The following is a 16923-nucleotide window of genomic DNA, read 5'->3' as shown; positions in this document are numbered from 1 at the left end:
CTCTTCACTCTCACCAGGAGAGGTAATGACTCAAATTAAAACCAACATATACTGGCTTTTAAGTAGGTACCGGAAGGGAGCCAGGAAACTCCAACAGAAGCTGTATGACTCTTTTGGTCTACTAGGCAGCCCAGCAGTCCATGTCCTCCACTACATACTCACAGTAAAAAAAAAAAAAAACCTGATATGTGGCCTGTGAGTTGGTTCTTTTCAAAACTTTCCCCAGTGTCATATTAACTGTGTCCCTATTAGCCTATATAGTTGTTGATAAATGCTTCTGGAATGCAAAATACTAGTGCTTCATTTATTGGATATGGGTTGGAGGGGGACCCTTTAACTTTAAAGTAGCACTAATGAATCAGTTTTCCATGGACCAAACACTCCAGAGAGCTCCAGTTTTTAATATACCGGTAGTTAATGTAGAAGGGTTCACTTCCTACTATGGATGTAAATGAGGCAGTCTGCATGCAGAGAAAACCCATATGCTCACTGAGGGTTATCTGGTCTAAAACTCTCCTAGAAGGGAAGGAAGAAACATGGCTGGATCAAACCATAGATCCATCAAGTCCAGCATCCTGGTTTCAACAGTTGTTATCTAGATACCTGCAAAAAATGAAGGCAACAGTTCTTTTCCAGTAGTATCTGGCAGCAGCTTGTAATCAGCACTATGGTGTCTATGGAAACAGAGGATCCATTTATCTCTCACAGCATAGCCATTGATATATGTGTCGTTGATAAGTCTGCCTAATCTGTTTTTATCGACATCTAGGCTAGTTGTCATCTCCATTTCTTGTGGCATTGAGATAAATAAAAGCTATAATATCTGATACCATTTTATAACATTCACAACTGTATAAAAATTTGCTCAATTTATTTTAAACCTTGTGTAAAAGACAGTATGAAATTCCTAATGAAAAGATGTATAATTTTAAAATATCAAAATTACCCCTTTCATTGCTTTGAGAGGTGACTTATTTACCATCAAATAAATTCAAATGTTAATTATACATTAAATTTCCTTTCCTTAAAATTACAATTACAAAAGTACACAAACAGCCAAACTGCCTAGTTTAACATCACAATCATGCAATTGATTTAATACTTAAAGTTGGTCCAAGTATCTAGATAAATTTAAAACAGCAGCTTTTACATTCCTGTACAATCAGCCCTGTTAATCTGTAAAGGCTTAATATATAACATCTGAAACCCTAAAAATTGTAAAAATAAATCTTTAGCTTTATATTGCACTATCAAAATCATATTGGCCTACAGGCAATTATTTACATGCTTTTAAAATAATTCATTTCTTGAGAATGAAAGCCCAAATATTAACAATATATATTAATACTATATTTGCTCTACCTTAAAACTGTTATTTGCCTCACCACATGCCTCAGGTCAATGGCAGCTATAAGCTCTGCTATATTGTGTGTGCTGTTTGGAGATAATCTTTCATCAGGTTTAATTAATCAAGATTCCCCACCCCCCAAATTTAATTTCTTAGATGCCTACTACTAAAATTAGTCTTGAGACGACTTACAATATAAAAGTATTTTAAAATATATATTATATGCTGTACTTCCCTGGGGAATATACATAAGCTAAACCAACAGTGAAGTAGTCTGTAGCTTTTGCCTGTAGCTTGTGCAACCTGAGGAGACAGAGGCTGACTCTCTTAAGTCACCTCTCCTTGTGAAGACAGTAAGAGGCAGTTTCATTTAGACAAAGGCAAATATATACATCCTCAGATTTGACAGTCCTGACATCTTTCTGCTATTGAGCATTGTAAAAACAAACAAACATGAATACTGTACAAAACTGTTTTTCCAGTAAGAGAGTATATTTCTATACAGAAAAGAGTGCACCTTTTCTTTAAAAAACAAACAAACAATTCTACACCGTTCTAGGTAAGATTGTTACAGAATTAAAAGCAAAATGAAAAGCTTTAAAGGCACAGTCAGAGGAAAGCGAGTGCTACATTAGCTATACTTTTCAAGTGTTCTTATTCTAAACCAAAGCCTTCTGCATTTGAAATTCCAATTGTCAACTTCTGTTTCAGCTCTTTTTTGGTCTTGTAAGGAGGCAGGCAGAGCTGATTGAAGCAAGTGTGGGCAACAGGTAACCTAAAAATATTGTGAGAGAACATACACATTTTTAGTAAGAAATAATTCAACTGACTAAATTAAACTGTTGCTACAATCCACTGTTCTACCCGGTATGTGTGCAAATATGTATGTAAGTGCTGGGAGTGAGTCAGATCCCATTCTTTTTAGTAGAGGGACTAGTTTTTGCTGAAAGGAATTTACACAAAGTAGCTCTCTGCACTTAAATTAAGAAACAGGTATTCTAGTCAAAGGGACTGCCACACATGAGGAACTGAAAGCCAATATAATCGGGCCACACAATTATAGCTGCAGCCCAATGTTTAGGGTGTGTCACTTGAATCACCATTATAATGAGAAATAGGGTGAGAGGTATATGTTATATGGCTTATAGTTAGAAAATGGTTCAATACACTTATTTGAAACTTGACAGTGTAGGAGAGGTAAGTGTATGGATGGTTCATGCCAAATTTGGGATAGAAACAATAAGAAATTGCTTATTTTTAATGAGTTAAAAAGTTGGACAGACTTTGGAAAGTTGACAGGCTGTGTGTGCACTTTTTGGTTACCCCTGGTTTAAGAAATTTCCTAATTCAGCACCAATCGATAAATCAGCACAGGGTAAAGTACCTTTATAACCACTGAGTGTGGAATCTGGAATAGCCTAGACCACAGGTGAGAACACAGTACTAAGCCATCATTCAGATGCAATCCATCTACTCTCCCAATGGCTGTAATGCTAAGCCAAGGTTTAGTGCAGGGGTGGGGTACTAGATTTGGCCAGCGGTCCAGATCATTCCCACCTGTTGTGGGCCAAGACTGATGGGTAGGCAGAGCCACCCACCTTTTAATCACCTGATGGCAATAAAAAGGTCACTTGACATCATCATGGCCACAGGGGTCTTTAGAAGCCCCTTTCAAAGTGCTATCTCGTGAAGCCCTTTGGGGTTTGCAGGCACTCACAATCAGGCTGACTGATGGTACCTGCAAACCCCCTTTTGGCTGAGCCAAGTTTGTACCTGTTTTCACTTGTAGGGCAGGTGGGCATGGCTTGGCCACAATGGCCTCACAGGCCAAAAGGGAGGCTTGATAGCCCTAACTTTGTCCTGTGGGTCAGAGGCTCCCCAATCCTGTTTTAATGCTCTATGGACAAGCATGAATGAGCCTGAGCAAAACATTGGATTTGCACATTTCTTCTTTCTCTTCCCGCACACCTGGGAGGACTTCGGCAGAGTTTAGTGTCACTTTTGTAGAATCTCAGCTTAGCATTATGGGATCCTGTTTCCTCTCTCACCACCAAAGGAGCACAAGCGAACAACAGAGAACCTGCACAAACAACGCTGACACCAAACCCTACATATATTAAGTAAAGTAGAAACATCGCCACCCAACCCCACCCACCTTTCCATCCCACCCACCTCTCCCCCCTTTTCTTCCTAATGTCTCAACAAACGAAACTGATGTGTAAAAATGTTACATGGAAAAAATACAAGAGAGACATTGCATAAAGCTTTGTAAATCAAGAAAATCCTTAATAAAAAGATATTTAAATATTAATTAAACTGCTAAGTTTCAGAACAAGTCAGCTGAAAACTATGGCCTATAAAGCTGGCCTATTAAAATAACCAGTGTAAGGATATAGTCTTCAGCAAGCAAACCTTCAAAAGGTTATCTGGTTATTTGGCTTACATGAGTTAAACCAATTGTGTTTGCTTACAGATTTAAATCTACGGGGAATAAGTTTATTATAAAGGAACTCTGGTTTTAAAAAAGCTATGCAACTAACATAACAAAATGATACATTAATGAAACAAAGTTATCTGTTTAAGATACTTATATTCCACATTTCAGAATGATTTCCTCATAAGATGGTAAACCAAAATATATAAACTAAAGCAAATAACAATGCATACACAATTTAAAACAATAAATAACATTAAAATTGACAGTACATTAAAACAATGGCCTGCCCAGTACAGCCATTATAATCAGACTAAAAACAGGAACACAGTTCCACAAGTGCAGGGCCACCAATGAGAAGGTTTGCTCCCATATGCCCCTCAATGTATTTAAAGTCAGAATAATGAAGACGGAAACAGAAGTTACCAATTTGTGGATGCTTCACTCTTTGAAATCTTGAAATTCAGGTCGGCCATTCCTCCTACAGGTACTCTGTCACTTCCTGTAGCAAAATGCAGGAGCTTCTTTTGAAGTTCAAGAGGAAATTCAAGTACCACTTCCCAGAAATACCTACAATAGGCATAAAACCCAGTTTCAGTCCCCACTGACAATTGGTTTTTATTGGAATTCTGTAGAAATCAGCATTAAGAATCAAGAGGAAAAAATATGTCTACCGGACAGTAAGATCAGTTTTCTGGTAACCGTCATATTGCGTGTGCTTCTGAAGAGAATGCATATCCAGTTCAGGACTTCCACAAACTAGAATTTCAACCTCCTCAGGACGAAGCAGCTGCCAAATTATTGAATTTGAAAACTAGATCACACAAACTAGTTAAATAGTTAAGCACTGTATTTAAATTAATTTAGTCCCGTTTATTGTTATGAACTTAAATCACGTCCAGATTGACTGAACAAATTGATCAGGTTGTGAGTTAAGGTATATTACTAAGGTGTCATTAAATCCACTGCTACTTTCCTGTACAAAGCAAGAAAAAAGAAAAGCACCTGCACATTGTTGTTCATTCAACAATTACCCTTCTATTTATTGCACATATATCCTGCCCTATTTCTGAGGTGCTTATTGCACCCATTTAGCATGGGTTTTCTATGTCTGAGCTGAATGATTCCGTAGAATCTACGCTGACTTCTATAGTGAGTTGGAATTTAGAGGTGTGGGGGAGGAAGTCTGCTGGTACAGAAACAATGTGGAAACAAAATAAAAAATAAAAAAAATCCTTCCAGTAGCACCTTAGAGACCAACTAAGTTTGTTCTTGGTATGAGCTTTCATGTGCATGCACACTTCTTCAGATACACTGAAACAGAAGTCACCAGACCCTAATATATAGTGAGAGAGTGAGGAGGGGTATTACTCAGAAGGGTGGTGGGAATGGGTGATTGGCTGATGAGTGTGGAAAACCTGTTGACGACTGTTAACGACTGCAATTAGTCTTAAAGGAAAAAGCAAGGGGTGAGATGGCATTATATATCTTCACTACACATTTTTTTAGTGGCAAAAGGCACTTTATCATTTCTACAGTATTATTCATGGGCAAACTCCATGCACATATTACACAATCTCTAGAGAATATATTAAATTCTTCAAACTTTTGTTTAGTGCATTTTCCAAATACTTTTTGCTTTTTATTCTTACCATTAATGCATATGAAGCACAGACACTATGAAATCCATAATAAAATGCTGCAAACTGTTTGTAGATTGATTTGTTGAGAAGGAAGTCTACATAAAGCTGAACGTACTCTGAAAAGAAAGGAGTTTTCATTTATTTTGCCACACATTAATCATTAACATTTATTGCCCTGTATCTTAAACTGCACCACACTAAAAATATGCAGAGTTACTATATTATAACCTGGTGTGTTTTTACAAACCAGCTAAATTTTAGAAAATCACCTTAATATTCGCAAGTTTAATTATGAAATCAAATTACCTTTTCTATTCTGATTTGTAACTGGGATTTTATCACCATCAGGCTTTAAGTTGTAACATTTTATGACTCCAAATTCTTCTTGAAATACCTGATTAGAAATAACAGCATTAGTGTGCTACATTGGTTAGTGTGCCAGTCTAGGATTTAGGAGACCCTGGTTTGAATAATCACTCAGTCATGAAGCTCACCGGGTGTTTTGGGGCTACTATGTATCTCTCAGCCTAACTTACTACACAGGCTTGGAGGGGAGTATTGTGTACATTGTCTCCTTGAAGGAAAGGCAGGGTGAGTATGAAATAAAAAAAAACCCTATATATACATACAACAGCTGTATGTATACAGTAGTCCTAGTGGGGGCTTTCATTCAATGCATACACAGAACTGCAGAATTAAAGCGCTATCTGTATCCCAGTTAAGGAAAAGTTGGGATGGCTCATCAGTAAGATTGGGGGGGATGCCCATTGTTTCTGGGAATAGTATATGTCCTGAGCACTAGAGGCCAAATACTACACTTCACCTGGACGCCCACTGTAAAAAAGGAAATGGATGTATTTTCTTTCTTTCTTTTGACCTGCTATCACAATCCCAAACCTCAGTCCCGTACCATAATGGGGGAAATGATAATTTATAATAATTGTTTTTCTATTATACCTGGAAGGTTGAATAAAAGTCTTCTTCAACATTCCCTTCATAGGAAAGAAGTTCATTTAGTCCATGAGCCAGTTCCTGCAAGCAGGAAAAAATGTAGCATTTGTAATACATAAGATGTCCTCCTTTTCGCCTAAATCTCAACACAAAAAGTACAGATCAATTGGGAACGCATGCTGATCATACTGTATACTATATGTATGAATTGCTGCTTTCCACTTTAAAACACGATAGCTTAAAAACCTAAGAAGAGCCTGCTGGATCAGGCCAATGGCCCATCTAGTCCAGCATCTTGTTCTCACAGTGAACAACAATGGTATATCACAAATAAGGTGTCATTTGGCTCTCAACTGCAAACCTTCCAAGCATGGCTGAAGTCTAACTTGCAACTTTAGCTTATGATTAAAAGGTTACATGGCCCATTTGTGACAAGCATAAAGCTACTATAAGACACAAGCAGTAGTTTTAAATATCATCCCTCACCATTGGTGTATGAAAGTTGCTGTTTCCTAGCATCATAACGTGGGCCTAATAATGTGTGAATTTTCTAATAGCAACCTGGAATTTGTCTATGCTTGCAGAATATAAATTGTATTGCCATTATGTAAATGCAATCTGAAAATGCAGAGTCAAAATCAGTGTTAAAGAATATAGACTGTGGCTGGAAGCTTAGGAAACCCTAGAAAATAATAACACAAGAATTACTATTTGCAAGTGTTCTTTTAAAGCATCGTTTTATACCTACCGGCATTACCCGACATAGGTCATCAATAGTAACGCTACCAATTCCTACAGGTGCATTCTGGTCACATGGTACAATGGGAGGACTAAGTAGCTTTTTGTAGCAGCATGGTGGAAATCGAATATCCAGTGTGATACTGTTATAGACAGCTAGTCCCATTAGCTAGGTGCTGGATGTTAAGCTGAAAATCTTACTCTTGTCATAAGGTATCACAGTACAGTTTGAGTTGTGTGTGAACAGAAACATTTAAAGAGGACTTGTAAAAACTGAATGCAAAATTATAAGATATAATGTATAGTCTACAGAAAGTATGTCTATTTGATAAATTCAGCCTTGCAATCTTGATTTGAAGTAAGCAACAACTGGTTTAGCTAAGCATTTTGGAAGCAAACTGCAGCTCTCTCTCTCTCTCTCTCTCTCGTCACAAAAATATATGTTAACATCCACTGTACATAAACAATATAAGAAAACTTTTAATGATTTGCTATGAAAGGAAAAACAACAATTCATTTAAAAGTTCAAATAAAAATATTTGTGACATGGTTAATCTGCTGTGTACACAGCACCTTCTAGTGGGCAGGAAAGGATACAGCACCAACCAATCGGAATTCAGAGTAATTATCACAGTTCAAGCTGCTAAACCAATGACAGTGAGAGTCCTTGTGATATGTAAACATGCCTGTAGAATAGAAAAAAATATTTTTGTATTAAAATTCTATCACTTGTGCCCCAAATACAGTGTGATCTTGCCATGATCAAGAATTCTTGAAGCCCTGTTGATTTCAAATAGACTTAGAAGTATGTATCTTTAACCGGATTCTGCTTCCAAATTTATTCAAATGTTTGCTTGCACTGACTGTGTTGTCAGAGCATTAGAAAGCAAATTCCTTAAAACAAATTTCTCTGCCCATTTCAGATATTGTATTTCTCTTTCATATAATTACTTTTCATCATTATGAAAATTTAAGCTGGAAGCTGAAATGGAAAAAAGAGTGCCATAAATCTAACAAACCATGAAGTTATCAGCAACATACTAATTTAATTTCTATCAGAGCTCTTTTCTGACCCAGACAGGTCAGATTACAAAGAACAATTATCAACAACATCCAATAAAACCAAAAAAGCTATACAGGTTTATACATTATTAATATAAACTGAATGACAAAAAGAACATTTTAAAAACCCTCAATAATTCAATAGATTGCAACTCCCTCTGTAATAAACCATTCTTACTCAAAATTGGAATACTAATAAAGAGAAAGTGAACCTACTTGCAGAATACCATAGCTTCATTACAGCCACTGAAAATAGTTTTCCCTGCATTTTCATCCTCCACATTTTCCACAGTAGAGAAATATGAAACAGGGCCTAAGAATGCAGGCTGGTTCATACTAGAAGCGTAGATCTATGAGGTCCCAGATGAGTAAGTTAGTACCAATGAATTTTTGGCACAAAGTTGAGGAGTTAATTTAAATTAAAATCCTCTCCGCTTTCCAATTCTTAATTCGTGTCTGACTTGTGTAAGTGATAGAATAGCTTCAGATTAAACACTCACCATAGTCTGGATGAAAAATCTGTCGAATTAGAAGAAGAAACCATTCTTTTGTTAGGCCACCCATGTCAAGACCAGCTTCTCCTACAAATGTAACTTTCAATTTCTTTTTCAGATCTGCTCTTTTCCTTGTCAGCTGTTTAAAAGCACACATATATAAATTAGTAAAAAGAAACATAATAAAATTTTTTAGCATTATTTGTGGACAACAAAACATTTTAATGTTATACCTTTTACTTAACATGTGACATCAGTTTATTGTGTGAGTTAAAACTCAGACATCATAAACACATCTTATTAGTCTTTGAGGAATCAATAGTCCATGAATGTGGAATTGCATTTTCTTCCTATGCTGAATCCTTTGATAATATCTGAATGCTATGGGAACACCATTGTGATAGTTTGTCCTTAGAAGTGTAAGAGAGTGAAGGCAGGAATAGAATGTGTACATTTTCATATTGTTTCTCTTGTGGGGGTCACTATATAATCTCCAAATGGAAATAAATGGAAGATTTTTCTTGCCACTGCCTGGCTGCAGTGATAGTGTATTAAAAGTGTATTAAAATATTTGTCACAGTTGATTGCACAGTACGGTCATCATTTCTGAGTCAGGCCCTATGCACTGACTTAAAAAGAAGCTCCTGCCAATGTTTTGCAAAACTGCAAACATATTTTATTATTTATTTAAACTACTTCTGCTCTGCCCTTAAACAGAAACAAAATATAAAAAACAATTTTTGTAATACAACTTAAAAGAAGTAACAATGTGTGATCTATAAAAGCTGTAAGATCATTTGGCAGAGATAAACGTCAATATACTGGTTGAAAAGACCATGCACTTTTCCCTCCCTCCCCACCTCTCCCCTACAACCTTCACTTGAATGCCAAAGCTCAAGATTTGCAGAAACCAGAGTTTCCCTTTACAACTGAAATGGGAAAATGATTTAATACTGGATTACACACCAAGTTATGAAACCAGACAAGTACCTTCAGGTAGATTATATGCATGTGCAGCTTAGAGGCATCTTTCAAGAATCAATATAGAAATAATTCTGTATACCTCATCTAGTGAATCGCTAACTAGGTGCATTCTCCTCACTTTCACATTTAGAAACAACATGTTCATATCAGGCCTCTGCCTCCGCGAGACTTTGTCCACAAGGCTTTGCTGTTTAGAATCCAAGACAGAAAACAAAAGAATTAACTACAGTATATTATCATCTGTATTTTATGTAGGACTCTGAACTAATGAAACTCATTTCTGAATCACTGCGGTTTATACAAAATATTGCAGAACAAATTATGCAATACTTAGAATAATAGAACAGTGTTTTCCACTGCCAATTTTAGATTGGGCAATCCTGCAATTCTAATTTTTCTCATAGTCACCGCCCAATAATATGGAATATTCATTATACTGATTTTAATACAGCTTTGAATTAAAGCATTAGCATTGTAGCCATAAACAAGGGCATGGAATTCTATGTAGGTGAGTGAGTGGGCTGGTGGAGAAGCATAGGAGCCAACTCCTAGGGGCTGAGGTTCCTTTGTGTCCCCCTAAAATATTTGACGGGGCTGGGCTCCCCCAAAGTTGATAGGCATTGCCATTCAAATGGTGTACATGTGGCACGTCATGTCATCAATTATGTGGGGCGGTGCTTACCTGGCCCTCCCCATGTTTTATTCAAGTTGGCACCCCGTGGAAAAGGGAGGGGAAAATCTGACCCTCCTCTGCACTCAGCAAAGAAACAAAGTAGCTTGTCAGAGGATGGATGCCTTCTTCATGTCCAGAATAAAAATGCAGCAAGTTGCCTCAGGGGAGATGGAGCTCTGACTCTCTTCTCTATCAGCACCCGGGGGGCTAGTGAAATTTTTGGTAGCCTAATAACATTTGTGGGCATATTTATGAACCTGTTTTAATACATTATATATTTTAATAATTTAAAAAAACTTACCCGTGCAATATTTATCATTTGTTGTTCAGAATCTTTTTGAATAATAACCTTTTTTGCTGCTATAGAAATAATAAATGGATATTGACAGAAGGAAAACCTGAAACAGACAGAGAGGCATTAATTATATTACTTTCAAAGTGATTATATTAAACACTATGAATTAGAGTAGCCAAATACAAAAAACAAAAGTCCTAAAGCAAGGCAATAAGGGACTGCCTAACAACCACCCATATCAAGACCACCATGTCAAAATATGGAGGCCACAGGAGGCCACAGGTTCTCCAGGCCTGCTTTAAAGTGCTGAGCTGTAGCTTAGATAAGGTCCTGCTGTCATCTTGGGGGAAGGAACAAGACCAGGTTTGTGAGGAATCCTCTCCTGTGGCAGAAAGTTATCAATCTGAATCTTACCACCTGCCATCCCAGAAAAACTGAAAACCCATCCACCCAGGTTGTTGCCACAATATTGATTCAGGCTGCAGCCCTACCCCTATATTCCTGTTATCATGAAACATGGAATTGGAAAACCATGAGTCAGACAATGCACTATACAGCTGTTTCTCCAAAAACTAGTAAAGCTATGATTTCCCAAACTATTAGCTATGAACACATTTTTGTTTGTGTGGATAGTTTGTTGAAGAAGGCAAAAGGAAGCATAAGTAGATTAGCAGAGCATAACTGATATTTTGAATTAAAAAAGAAAAACATCTATTAAGCAATATGTATGTTATACAACAGCAACAAATAATATTAGCTATGGAATAGAAATGCAACATGCTGGTTGCATTAGCCCAGCCACTGCAATGAAGTATTGTCAGCCTCAGCATGCAAGATATAGGACTTCGTTGCTCTAATAAGATTTCAGTGTTTGCTCTCTGTGCACATTGATGTTAATGCTTCAAAGCAGTCCACATTAAGGTGAACAATGATGAAGAACAGAACTGCCTGAGGTCTTCTGAAAGGCTGCTGTGAATGGGCATACACATTGCTGAAAAGTAATGTCTGAAAAGTACAATACTAGCTACTCAGAAAACATTTGAGTCATAAATGGGTGAAGAACTGCACATTAAAATTGGGGGGAAATGAAAAGTTTTTGTCTAATGTACACGAGTTTGATAACCTAACATTACCTATAAAATATTGGAAGACAATAGTTTTTGAAAAACCATTGTTTTTAAAATATCTTTAATTGAAAATGATAGGATGACCACTATAGTAGTAGTAGTAGTAGTAGCAATAATAATAATAATAATAAATTTATACACCACCCATCTGGCTGGGTTTCTCCAGCCACTCTACAATGGATAGAATGCTTCATTTTAGTAAAAATGGAAACCCTGAAAATATTGCAACAAAACTACAGTCAGCGGTTGATAACACACAACCCATGGCATTTAGTAGCCTTTCAAAATTTCTTACCTTTGAGAATTTCCATAACATTGCCAATTATGATATTCTTCCATGAGATCAATATGATCCAGTGTAGAATTATAAAAATCCATATATGGAACAATAGAAGGATTAGCTAGACTATTTGAAGTATCTATAAAGATATATTTAAATATGAGTTTTCAGAAATGACAGTCAGCTTTCTTTAGAGAAATGAAATCAGACTTTTTTTTTGTAAAAACAACTAAAATAAGTAAAATATACAGTAAACAGCCAGTCAGCCCCAGAAAAAATCTTAACCTATGTAGTAAAATCATGGCTGCTAGGAAAACATAATTAATCTGGGTGCCATTCGTTTAGCTCTTTTTTCCTGAACTTTTAATAGCTGTGCATTAGATTTAAAAACTTACTTGTAGAACAAGATGTCTACACAAAGATTAATGCAGTTTTCAGTTTTATACTCTTAAACAACAACCAGAAAATTAAATCACTGCAGTAATAGAAATGATTTACTTATGCTGACATTCATTTTTTATTTCAGATGCATTCTATACAATAGGCTAAGCATTGGCAGTCTGTAAATTTTCCAAGCCATTAGCTGACCTGCTACCATGATCATGTAAAGTTCCAAATTTTTGTTCAGATGGAAGGTGTTAGCAATAGAATGTTAACAACAAGTGCACCTTCTGTGAGGGACATGAAAAGACAGTTCCAATGGAAAAGTTTCTATCCAACTTCAAAGGGGTGTGTGATTAATGGGTTCTGGGATGCCAGAGCTGCTGCTGCTGGCACAAGGGAGTCCTGACACAGATGACTGGGCCACTCTTGCGAGAAAGGCCAAAAAGACATCTATGTAAAACATAGATTTGTCCTAATAAACAGGTAATTGACTGCACATCACTAGTTTTACTGCCTGGTTGAAAAAAACACCACACATTATATATGAAATGCATCGTATTAGAAGAAGGAACACAAACTAACTGAATCTGTGGAAACCTACTAAATAAAGACAACACTTTGGCTGCTGATGGAATCCACCAAGAACACTTTTCCAGAGGAGGCAATTCTTCAGGCTTTGCAGGAAAAAGTCGTAGAGAAATAAACTGTAGCAGCCTGTCTAGCACTTGCTTGAATCTCTTCTGTGATATCCTATAAGAAATATACTTGTCATTTTTATGATAGAAAGCAAACTGTAGAATGTTAGTGGAACTCATAGTTTTTTTTATGAAAAGCATTTTAATAGTTGACAAATTTCTAAAGTGGTATGTGGAATATATATATATATATATATATATATATAGTTAGCAGAACTGTTAACTTTTTCTGTGGGCCAGTTCTAGTCTGTTAGTAGGTATCAGATGGAACTCTGGAGTAGATTAGGCATAGAAAAATATAGTATGATTTGTTTATTTTATAGTTGCTACAAATACTGAACCATGTTCCATTGACTGCCAGTATTCCAAAGGTTTTTTAAAAAAATAAAAATAAACAGCTGACCTAATCAGAACTAACATATTGCAAAAAAATTCCATTAGCAATGGAAGCACACACTTTCTAATTGTAGACAATAGAGAATTATTTACTTTTTGAACCAGTGAATTAGGAAGTGATGATCGCTTTCTGTTAAGGCAGCAATCTGTCTTAGCAAGTGAGCATAAATAACAAATGTTGACGTGGTACTAAATAGAGGATTCTGTAAAAGATTAAAAACACTTTGTTAGTATTTTGGTTGTAATTTATTTTTATACTATTACAAAAATCACCATAGTAAGAACTGATTGCTTCTATTTCTTTATTTATTCATAAAAGTATTTTTATACCACCATGTAATAAAATATATCAAGGCATCGCTATGCAGCTAGCATGATGGTTTGACTGGTTGGGTCCAGAGTGTGGCTAATGTTTCATTGTGTGCATGGGTTGCTGCCTTGAAAGAGGCAGTGGTGGGGCCTCTACTAAAGAAACCAGTCCTGGAACCCTTGGCCAGGAAGACCTCTTTCATGGGGAAAGTGGCGGAAAGAATTACGGTGGGGCAGCTGCAACCATTCTTGGATAATATGGATTTTTTAGACCTGTTCCAGTCTTGGTTCTGAGCTGGTCATGGCACTGTGCTGGCCTTGATCACTCTGATGGATGACAATGACAGAGAGAGGGATAAAGGGAGTGCAATATGGGCACTGTATTACAGCGTTTATACAAATGAGACTGAGTCCGTACAGTAGCACTGGGAGAGTGCTTTTCAGCTCCCTGGAAATTATGCTATGATGTGCCACAGGGCATTATTCTATCCCTAATGCCATTTAATCAACACAAATTTAATTGACATGAAGCTGTTGGAGCGGTCATTAGAAGTTTGAGGTCAAGATGCCATCAGCACCCACCCTCATGACACTCAGTTCTTCACTTTCCCTTTTCCTTCACCCTCGTCCTCACTCTTCTCAACTCTACCTTGCACACATCTCACCCATTTTCATGCCTTTTCCTCTCTCCTATTGTGCAGCCTGCTTTGCACACATACCCCATTATCACATTTACCCTTTTTCGTATCTCCTTCTCTCCACCTGTACACATACCAGACCCATTTTTATGCCGCTTTCTTTCTTTTTTTGTTTTTTTTCGGTGCTGGGGTGGGTCCTGGGCGGAGCCGCACACGGAGGCTAGGGTTGGGCCAGCGAGGCATCACACTTGTGGCTGGCGTTACGCCCCTCCTTGCTGGCCCGCCCCTCGCCTCCGCCCGCGGCTCCGCCCAGGGCCCACCCCAGGACCAACAAAAACAAAAAATAAATAAAGGAAAGCACGAGCCGGCAGAGCGAGAAAGCGAGCAAGCAAGCACAAGCCAGCTGCCACCACGCACCAAGCAAGGTTTTGGGATCGGCTTGGGAGTCGCCGATTGGGGTGGAGGGCGCCCAGAGTGTCACCCTCTCCAGGGCGGTACCCGGGGCAGCCCACCACCATCGCCCTGCCCTTGCTACACCACTGAGCAAATGTGCCAATATGCCTTTTCAAATAGCAAAATTGACTTGGTTTGTGTTTCCTTGAGTCTCTTGTTCCTCATTGTTGCTGTGGTATGCTTTGTGCGTGAGCACTGCAAACATACAAAGAGCTGCACAGGAACAATTAGGAGCAAGTCAAAATAGCATAGAACAAAATTAACGTCAACAGAAGGATTTCAATGGTGCACTTATTCTCTGGTAATAAATAAAGGGTTCTTTTCCTACCTGTATTAGTACAAAATATGCTCTAAGATCATCTTTTGTACGTGGCCTGAAAGCAAATAAACGGTCCTAGAATGAAACATACAATTTCAGCATGTGTGCATGCCATAAATTTATTTAACATGCAATTCCAACTCCTTTTTCACCTGTCAGGATGTATGCATGCAAGCACATACACAAAAACTATGTAGTCTTTCTACATTTAAGTGTATACAATAGCCTACAACTTCTAGAATATGACTTATGACTTATAAACTGCTAAAGTTTTACTATATCAGCAAAATTAAGAAAAAAATGTTCCAATTAGTTACATCTGAAGAACTCTTTAGAAGATGCAGCATTGTTTGCATTTAATTATATGCTAACATAAAGCATTAGTCAGGTTGCTGTTTGAGAAACACAAGTCCCAAAGCTAGTTGTGTGGTTATCTCCATTATGACCTATATTTGGAACAAACCTATCTACAAGTGTGCAGACTCATAACTTAAAAGTTCTGTGCACAAAATGCAAACTTGATGGAGATTTCTTGCTTAAGGAAAATATTTTGTACCCATTTCTGTGAGCTTTCAGTTACTATTCATGCTTGCTTGAAAATAGTAATCAGTAATCAGTTTGTAAACTGTAGCTCAAAAGGCCATGACAGAACAGGAATAAATTTAATGCCCAATGAATTCTTTGAATCTTTCTGCACAGTAAAAAATGTAGGACAGATATGTGAAAGATTGTTTTCAAAGACAGTGTCTAAAGAACCAAATCAAACAGAGTGGCAGGGCTTACTGACAAACATCAACATCATAGGAAGCAGCAGATGGTAGTAATAAACAGCAGTTCTCAAAAAGAAATAGAGGGTGCAATTCAACATAAGGTTAAGTGGGATATGTGCAGAACAAGTCTGCTTGTGCAATGGGATTTCCCCCATGTCTGCTCATCCCAAACATCTCCTGGGGTTTCCCCCAACACTTCAGAGCAGATTTAGGGGGTGCAAGGAGGGGGTGTGGGGAGGAAGGAGAGTGTGGAATGTCCCTTTGCCTAAGTGGACCTCATTTTGCTTGTGCAACAACTTAATTGAATCCCACCCAGAATCGTCAAGGTGGAGTATGTATTGAGAGTGGTACCATTTAACATTTGTTAACTTTCTTGAGTTATGGTGTGCAGTCTGAAGATCACACCAAATTAAAGGAGAGCCCCAAAAGGATCTCTCCATACAGGGTGAATGGGTGGCAAAATGGCAAATGAGAGTCTATGCTGTGGCAAACAAGGGGGCAAACCCGAGAAGATGTGCCTTAAGGGGCTGAGGGATTTGATAATGATGCCAAGTATAACACACTTTCTAATGGCTGTGAGTTGACACTGGTATCTGTTTCTGCTTTGTTGAGTCCTGGGGGCATTTCAGGCATCTGTCTGAGGCCAAGCACACCAACAGCACTTGGACTAGTATAGAGCTAATTCCATTCCCATTGAGTCATTAGGCATGTGACTGGTTCCTTTAGGAAGCTGGATGCTGTATGTGTACAAGAAGGACCTTTGGTCTGATCTAGCAGAGCTCTTCCTCTGTTTTTAATATTTAAATTGTGATAATACACCATTCGGTAATGGAAGGATATCCTCAATCTCAATTAAGTCCACACAGAACAGAACAAAATTTGCTGATATAGTTTAATTTCTCACTGGAATCTTCATTTGAGGTGCTTGTT

At 37.6% G+C, this 16923-nt stretch overlaps 1 protein-coding gene across 1 annotated transcript in view; it reads right to left on the bottom strand.

Moving 5' to 3' along the window:
- Nucleotides 1-850: 850 nt before the first annotated feature.
- Nucleotides 851-16923, bottom strand: part of HECTD2 (HECT domain E3 ubiquitin protein ligase 2) — a 31772-nt gene continuing 15699 nt past the window's right edge. Inside the window, exons 7-21 of the mRNA XM_033149243.1 lie at nucleotides 15233-15278; nucleotides 13598-13707; nucleotides 13015-13163; nucleotides 12045-12168; nucleotides 10629-10725; nucleotides 9734-9841; nucleotides 8677-8809; nucleotides 7712-7800; nucleotides 7125-7283; nucleotides 6383-6457; nucleotides 5732-5819; nucleotides 5435-5541; nucleotides 4457-4572; nucleotides 4209-4352; nucleotides 851-2123 (exon numbers count right to left, since the gene is read on the bottom strand). Of these exons, the coding sequence (XP_033005134.1) occupies nucleotides 2003-2123; nucleotides 4209-4352; nucleotides 4457-4572; nucleotides 5435-5541; nucleotides 5732-5819; nucleotides 6383-6457; nucleotides 7125-7283; nucleotides 7712-7800; nucleotides 8677-8809; nucleotides 9734-9841; nucleotides 10629-10725; nucleotides 12045-12168; nucleotides 13015-13163; nucleotides 13598-13707; nucleotides 15233-15278 (1666 nt within the window). The 3' untranslated portion in view covers nucleotides 851-2002. The remainder of the gene's footprint in view (nucleotides 2124-4208; nucleotides 4353-4456; nucleotides 4573-5434; nucleotides 5542-5731; nucleotides 5820-6382; nucleotides 6458-7124; nucleotides 7284-7711; nucleotides 7801-8676; nucleotides 8810-9733; nucleotides 9842-10628; nucleotides 10726-12044; nucleotides 12169-13014; nucleotides 13164-13597; nucleotides 13708-15232; nucleotides 15279-16923) is intronic.

The sequence above is a fragment of the Lacerta agilis genome, chromosome 5, assembly GCF_009819535.1.
Source record: "Lacerta agilis isolate rLacAgi1 chromosome 5, rLacAgi1.pri, whole genome shotgun sequence".
Taxonomy (NCBI): Eukaryota; Metazoa; Chordata; class Lepidosauria; order Squamata; family Lacertidae; genus Lacerta; species Lacerta agilis.
The sequence above is the reverse complement of the archived record's forward strand: the minus strand, read 5'-3'. Positions and strand labels throughout refer to the sequence as shown.